Source organism: Gossypium raimondii, chromosome 8 (assembly GCF_025698545.1).
Source record: "Gossypium raimondii isolate GPD5lz chromosome 8, ASM2569854v1, whole genome shotgun sequence".
In the NCBI taxonomy this organism is placed as follows: Eukaryota; Viridiplantae; Streptophyta; class Magnoliopsida; order Malvales; family Malvaceae; genus Gossypium; species Gossypium raimondii.
Window position 1 is genome coordinate 22,972,703 of NC_068572.1, and position 7,980 is coordinate 22,980,682.

General features: G+C 32.9%; 1 protein-coding gene across 2 annotated transcripts; it reads left to right on the forward strand.

Moving 5' to 3' along the window:
• Positions 1-736: 736 nt before the first annotated feature.
• On the forward strand, positions 737-5,046 carry LOC105791053 (protein OS-9 homolog). 2 transcript variants are annotated; one of them, XM_012618931.2, is made up of 8 exons: positions 737-910; positions 1,984-2,060; positions 2,786-2,920; positions 3,079-3,150; positions 3,583-3,698; positions 3,871-3,937; positions 4,056-4,162; positions 4,781-5,046. In XM_012618931.2, exons 1-8 carry the CDS (start codon positions 826-828, stop codon positions 4,920-4,922), a joined length of 801 nt encoding a protein of 266 aa, XP_012474385.1. In that variant the 5' UTR covers positions 737-825; the 3' UTR covers positions 4,923-5,046. The 2 variants fall into 2 exon arrangements, with proteins under 2 accessions (XP_012474385.1, XP_012474383.1); XM_012618929.2 differs by having other exon boundaries at positions 738-910; positions 2,717-2,920.
• The last annotated feature ends 2,934 nt before the right edge of the window (positions 5,047-7,980 follow it).

Here is a 7,980-nt window from a genome sequence, read left to right on the forward strand (position 1 = left end):
GTTTAATGTTCGTGAACATGTTCGATTAAGTTAAATGAACATGTTTGTGAACATTAAACAAATGAACATGAGCACACATAATTTTAAATAAACGAACATAAAAAAAAATTTGAAATTCCTAACGAACACAAATTGAACACGAACAAACTTAAAAATAAACAAATGAACATAAACAAAGGTTTGTTCGTTTAAGCTCAGTTCATTTACAACCCTACCCAAATTTAGAAACTTTCTCGAATTTGGTTTGCATTAAGGTGTAACAACACTCTATATTGTGCCATGTCATCACTTGAAAATTAAATATATATAATTTACATAAAAATTATTAATTTTTTTAAATTATAAAAATTCAAGTGATGACGTGACATAATTTTAGAGTGTCATGTCATCATGCATTAACGGAATCCAAATTTAGGAACCAAATTGAAAAAAACTGATAAGTTTCAAGATTAATGTGAACCAAAAAAGTTTAGAGATTAAAGTTAAAAAAATTACCAAGTTAAAGGACTAAAGGTTATATTATCCCTTAAAACACTTCACCTTGTATTAGAAGATGAGATAATTTCGGGGCTTAGGTCCATAAACATGTTGAAGGCTTACGCTTTTAAACACAAACAAAAACGAAGCCCATCTCCGCCAGTGTCACAGCTTTGCATGACGTGGCTACATCACATTGGTCAACCTGCGTAGACTTGAGTCATCTTCAACAGCACTGGATACATCCTTTTCCTTTTACCTATTCTTAGCAGGCACAAAACAAATTATTATTCAATATTTTTGTTTTTTTTTTTAAAGAGAAAAGCAAAAAAAATAGGACAAGGCAATATGAGATTATTTGTTAGTTTCGTAGCAGTTTTATGTATCGTGTGCAGCAATGTCTTAGCCGATCAGATTTTCCCTTCTCATGTAGGTAAGCCGATATTTCATAGTTTTTTCCCCTTTTGTGTTAATTAATCTTAATTTTGTGTGTGTGGTTTTAAATTGTGGGTTTTCTTTGAGTTGAGCTCATGAGATGGACTTAAAATATCGATTCCCAGTGATTTTATTGTTTTAGATGAATGAATGTTTCCTATATTATTTGTAAGACATGCTAATTGTTTATTGTTAATTAGTAGTATATGGTTGTTCATAGGTTCCTCTTTTATTCACAATTGGAGAACGATTTGTCCGTAAAGAAATTGATGACTAAGTCATTAGTAGTGCTTGAGTAGTGAAATTAGCACCAAAGGCAGGAAGGAGCTTCATTACAGCTACATCCCTTGTTGGTTAGAGAAGGGGGTTTTGTGGTTTTGGAATTTGATTCAATTAAGTATTGTGATCAAATGGGAGATACTAGTGGTTCTTCGGTAGCCTAGGATTGATGCCTACTTTACTTCTAGGGCTTCTTGCAAGACAATATGATGAATATTTTTATGATCTGAGTAAAGTGGTCTCGGCATCAGTAGTGTTTTATTCTTTTTCACAACTAGAAAGAGTTTGCAGTTGAATTTAGTTTTTTTACTTGTGAATGCCAACTACTTTTGAAAGTGAGCATTTATTCATGAAAGCAAATTTATGCTAGGTGCTGATTGTTTGATAAATTTGTATATTATGGATCATAGCTGACCTACAGAACCACAAGTTGCTTATGTTCTTATACCTTTGTGGCTTTGGGTCAATTGGATGGTTATTGGTTCTTAAATAAAGATGGGTGAACTTTAGAAACAAATGAAACCGGAGAATGAAATAAAGAAGAAGAAAAACTAGAATGCATGGTCTTCACTCACCACAAGTGCCATTAGAAAGAGCTATTAATTGTTGCAACCTAGTCCGTCTTTGTGCGTGATTCTATCATATACAGAGTTTCCATCTAACTATTGCAACTGATTTATTGGCAATGTCATAGTCTTCTTTCTTTCTTTTTTAGTATTTAGAATATTGGTTCTACTGGGATCAAGTTTTTCTTGTTTTCTGATGCTTTTCTAATACTTAACTGATAAACAGCTGGCACACTTGGCCGAAGCTCCCGTGAACCAAAATACAAGATTGAGTTCCATTCTGAAGACTCTCCCTACCATCCCGTAAGTAAGATTAGAATTTTAAACAGTTTTTGCTCATCAAGCCTTGGTTTAAAGCATCATCTGGATGTTCACTTGGGCTTTATCATATTGAACATCCAACCTAAAACCTACTGGCAAGAGGTGGAGGGGTCCAATTTTAATACAAGACCATAGGGAACATAATCTTTAATGACTTAACCAACTATATTTTCACCACTGCATATTTCCTTGAGCAAGTAAAATTTATAAATGGTAATATGTAAAACTTCTGAAATTATTTACATGTGTACTTCTTAATATAAGCATGGACTTTTTTATTTTAAAGTTTTCTACATAACATGCTCTTATTATTTACAGCTTATTAGTGGGTTCAAATAAATTAGTATACTTTTTGTCTAGCAACACACTTCAGCATACTGTTTCATACTGTGTTCAAATGCTTAAGAAAGTTTGTATTTTGAAATTGGAGAGACCGCGTAATCTTGGCATGCAACCTGGTGCTGTTTCTATAAAAGAGGGTTATTAATGGTAATAAGACGAATGAAAATCTTGGCATCATAATCTTGTCATAATTTTCCATGTGCATATACGTTTAGTGGGCTGGTTTTCCTTTGATGTGAACCTATCAAGTTCCATTTTTAGTGATCTACTATTACAATGCCTGGAACATTTCGCAGGATGATGATCAGGAGTCTGTTTTTATGCCTAATAAAGATGGAAAGAATTTTTTATGTTTCTTGCCTAAGGTGGAGAAAACCAAGACTCTAAGGCCAGTTACTCAGCAGAACGTTAGTAGCATGATTGTGGAATCTGAGAAACAGGTTAAACTGAAGACGCCTGATGAACTGCTGGAAGTACTGAAAGATCGATGCTTTATCAGAGTGAGCACCTGGTTCCTACACGCTGTCTGGTGAATTGATGATGCTGTCATGAGAGATTAATGCAAAGAATTAAAAAGCCTTTGTTCTTCCTTCAAGTTGCGTGCTGCTTATTTCATATCTGCCTCTAGTGCTTATGTTGTCAGCTATTTTCTATGCAGCAAGAGGGTTGGTGGTCTTATGAATTTTGCTATCAAAATCGGTTACGGCAAATACATGTGGAAGAGGATAAGGTATATTTTTTTATTGAATTTAAGGTGCTCATATTTACATTAAACTTGGTTTTTTTAACTAGTATGAGAGTTCTGTCTGTGATGTATCTATCCTTCAGTGATGCTGAATATCATTATTTTCTGAAATGAATTACTAAAATATAACAAAAAGGTTCAATGAGCAGAACCTTATGGATACTCAACTGATGGTTTTGGGCACTGAATATGGTGCTTGCACCATCTATTTGATCTGAGTAGCAATTTATACAATAGGTGGTAGTAATATAGTAATAGTTATAAATGCAGATGCAGCAGCGTCTTTTGCTATCATAAAAATTAATTTTGAGTATTCCTACCATGTCCTGTTCATTACCTTAATGAATACAGTGAGCTTCCAAAGAAGATTTTATTGATATCTTGTGCACATTTTCTATCATTTTTGGATTATTGCAGGTGGTTCAGGAATTTGTCTTGGGTGTATATGATGAAGAGGCCACTGCTGCCTTCAACCAGAATCTCTCTGACATATCCACATTAAAAGATCCTCGCTCGAAAGATGCATCGCAAAGGTGAGGCCTCAAGTGGTTTAAAATTTTAGGTTATACCTGTAGTTTTTCATCTTTATTTCTTTTTTTATAACAATAGGAGGTTTCAAGCGGTGAAAAGTAATTAGTGAAGTAAAAGAAGGAAAGAAAAGAAAAAGATTACTAATAAATAATAATGATCCTGCATCTCATACAGGTATCATGCTCATCAATATACGAATGGAACCCAATGTGATCTTACTAATCAGCCACGAGAAACTGAGGTATGAAGCAATAAAATTACAGGATTGTGATATGGTTTGTAGATATCCTTTGGAGGGAAAAGGCCCTTGATTTTGTTTTTAGATTCATTCTCATTGCTTTCCTTCTTACTGTTTGTAGGTGAGATTTGTCTGCTCGGAGCCGAGAGCAATGATTAGTTCAATTACAGAGTTATCCACGTGCAAGTATGCACTTACTATTCAAAGCCCTATGCTATGCAAACACCCGTGAGTCTCTCTCTCTCTTCTCTGAATGCTAAGGTTAGAACTACTGGTTCTAGTTACTCACAGCTGATTGTGCCTTTTGGAAAGATCAGTTATCTACTATTACAGGAAATTGTATGTAAATAGAACATGAACGAATGCTTCGTGTTATCCTTTCTTCTCAGTATGAAATAGCGATCTAGTCACTACAACAAAACCAAACATTGGACCATTAATTGAAATGGCCAATGAGCAAGTGTCCTGAGATGCTTACCAAAAATGCTGGATAGGTATAATGTAGGCATGTTGAGAGAAAAAGAAACCCTGTTTAGTACATGCATACCACTTTCTGATTGTGTAACAGAGGGGTGTAAACTTTACCAGCTGCCACTTGGGTCTTGGGAACTTCCAGTTTTACCAGTTGATCTATACCAGTTAGTCATACTAACAAACAACATGAAAAATATTGAAGTGTTGATAAACTGTCAAATTGTCATCCATAAATTTCTAGTTAGCTCTGTTTGTTGCAGTCAAAAAACTCTTTCATTCCAACATGAGAAAAAGGGCTGTTTCATAATGTGTCTAATGCCGCCATTTATTTATTTAAATAAAAGATTCTCATACTATCCTTGAGTTCTTTAGGTTATTCCAAGAAGAGAGACCGGTGTGGCACACCATTAACTGCAATGTGCTTCCCAAAGATACCAAGGTTGAGGAGGACCCGCATATTACTATGATCATGGACTCGGAAGATCAATCTAGTAATTTTGATTCAAGCCAATGAATGTAGTCGATCTTCATACACTTTTTAGTCGTACATTTTGCAGAGTTATTTAACCCTTGTCAAAGTATTACAGTATCAACTTAAAGGAATTCTAATACCCACTTTAATTTTTTCCCTGCTCAAATTACTTTCTTTATTGAGAAAAGTCATCTCAAATTGTCTGGATGATGAATTCTTTGAAAGAAAATAGAAGAAAAACAGTAACAGCTTTGGATAATGCAGTGGACTGAAACAATTACTGCATTGGCGACAAATCTCTAAGCTTAACACAAGGTTTTCTTATTTATGGGTTAAAAGCAGTTGTTCACTTTTATCACTCCCTATTTTATTTTCTTATCACTTTGATTATTTATTTATTTATTTATTTTATAAATGCTTAAGACTATCCATAATTCCTCTGCAATCCTTAAATAAGAGGATAAAGATATTTCCTTGCGCTTGAACTCACGTTCTCTTACATTGACAAATATTATTGGCAATATTATCTATGCTAATCAAATTAATATTCAACCAATTTATCACTTTAATATGGTAATTTGTCGGTTGTATAGTTCATTGGCCAACGGCATATCTGTTAGTTCATTGATGCTTGATGTAAAATAATTTTAAAATATCAATATAATTTAGAAAAAATTAAAGATTTTTTAAATAGAAGCAATTTTTGAAAAATTATAAATAAACTGAAAATTATAAGGTAAAATTTAAAAATACATAAAATTTAAAATTAGAAAAAGTTCAAAAAATTCTTTGAAATACCAGAAAATTTTCCCCAAAATTTATTATAAAATCTCAAAATATAACAAGCTGTTTTTTCTTTAAAAAAATGAAAATAGAAAATGTAAAAAAACTTAAAAAAGATTTTTTAAAAATCTCAATTAAAACATGAAAATCACAATTTTTCCAAAATTATAAAACTTTTTTTAAAAATTATAATATAGTTTAAAAAACATAAAATTTAGGGAAAAAATGCAACATCTATGTTGAGGCAAGTTGTGGAGAAGCATTTTGAGTAGCACTCGATAGTGCAGAGGCGAATCTAGGGGGACTGGCATGGGCCCCAGCCCCCCTAAAATGAAAAATTGCTATTTAGGCCTTCTAAATTTTTTTTAAAATTTTGAATTAGTAAAGATAAAATTGCACTTTGGCCCCCCTAAAATTATAAAAAATTGATTTAATCCTTTAAAAATTGTAAAGATATAGACTATAAAAAATTAAAATTTCATTCGCCCCCCTAAAAAATTGTTTTGGCTTCGCCCTTGCGGTAGTGGCAATTATCATCTATCCCTGCGACAGTTCAGCAACACTTGTTATATTTGATGTTGGCAATTTATTGAAACAAAATCTTTGAGCCATTAAGTATGTTGATATTTTGAAGATATGGAAGCCCAACTATGAAAACCAATCCGTTGCATTGTGAAGATTGAATTGGATTGGATTGAAACCCTTTGATTATGGAGAATTGTTCGGGATCAAATTGAAGGTTACCTTGAAGACTAAATCTCCATCAAATCATGTTTTATTGAACTTTAGTAGTATATTACTGTTGCTATATTGTAGTTGTTGATTTTAAGGGGTTGCATTGTATTCAATCACTAGTACGTTAGCAAACCTAAAAACATATATATTACTAGAGTTGTTTAGGTTATTTATGAGAGCATATTGAGTGCACTTCATTTCTTCATTGAGGAACTAATTATGTGATTGCCATTAAAGTGTAAACAATTTGTGTTTATAGTTTAAATTCTCAGAGAGAGAATTTAGAGGTGAGTGTTCTAGTCTTTAGGTATAAAGGTGAGGTCTCTATACTAGGGTGTGATAGAGTGTGATTTACTTGTTGTATTGCGGATTAAGAATAGTATAATTACTCACAGAGCTAGGTTCTGTAGATGTAGGAAATTTGAACTGTGTAAACAAACATTTGTATTCTTTGTTATTTTGTTTACATATTTTTCACAATGCCAAGTGCTAATGGCCACTGCAATCGGACACTTCCATTCAATTGAAGCAGTTCAAGCAATTAACAACTTTAAGTCCCAACTGTCACAACCAAATTTTAGATATTTAATTTTGGTATTGATGAACCTAAGTAAGTTGGTAAACCAAATAATAGAATTTATTATATTACATTTTTGTTTTACATGTGGGCTGGCTAACTATCTTAGTTAGAAGCCATCTATAATGTTCCATTTATGTGAAACAAGCTAATGGGCTTAAGGGAGAATAGGAGGAACATACCTGGTAATAATAATTTGGAAGTGGAGGTTGGTGGGTGCATGTATCACAGACTTAGATTTATGCGCAACCCATGACACACGAATGAGGATTGGTGGCCGGTTATAGATTAGACTTTAGCAAATTTTATTTGTTTTTCCTTAAGGTGGAAAAGAGGGAAAGAGGGGGTTTTCATCTTTATTTCCTTCTGGTAATTTTTTTATTCTTTCGGGGTAGGGTTGGGGGTGGAGGTGTGTTAGCACCGGCTACAAGTGGGCCGAAGACACAAATCTAGCTTGTTTAGGAGCTGTTTCTTTCAAGAATTTCACTAGGGAGCTTGCATGAGTGGTGGTAGCAGCTTTGGAGGCTTCATTTTTGGTGAGTTTCGTGAGATCCTTATACTTTTTAGGTTGGTATGTTTACATGGAAGTGGAGGTTTACCTGTTAGGATGCTGAATTGAGTTTCAAACTTGATGTTTGCTTGTCAATTAAACACGTTTAAAGACAAGAACATTGGTTATGAAACATTGTCAAATTTTAGGACAAAATGTATGATTTATACATGTTATAAGGTTAATTAAGGATATAATTTTTTTGTTGGGTTGGTTGTCCAAATTTTGGACAAATTATTTGTAATATCTCGTTTTAAGTGATATCGAAAAAGTGGTTTCAGGACTATAAATCGGACAAGTAAATTATTTTTATTATTATTTTAATGTCTACAAGAATATATTAAGGTTGTGTTAAAATTTCATTAAGCAATTTTGATGTTTACATAGTTAATTAAATAAAAGGACTAAATTGTAAAATATGAAAAAGTTGAGTTCTATTAGTAAAAGGGTTAAAT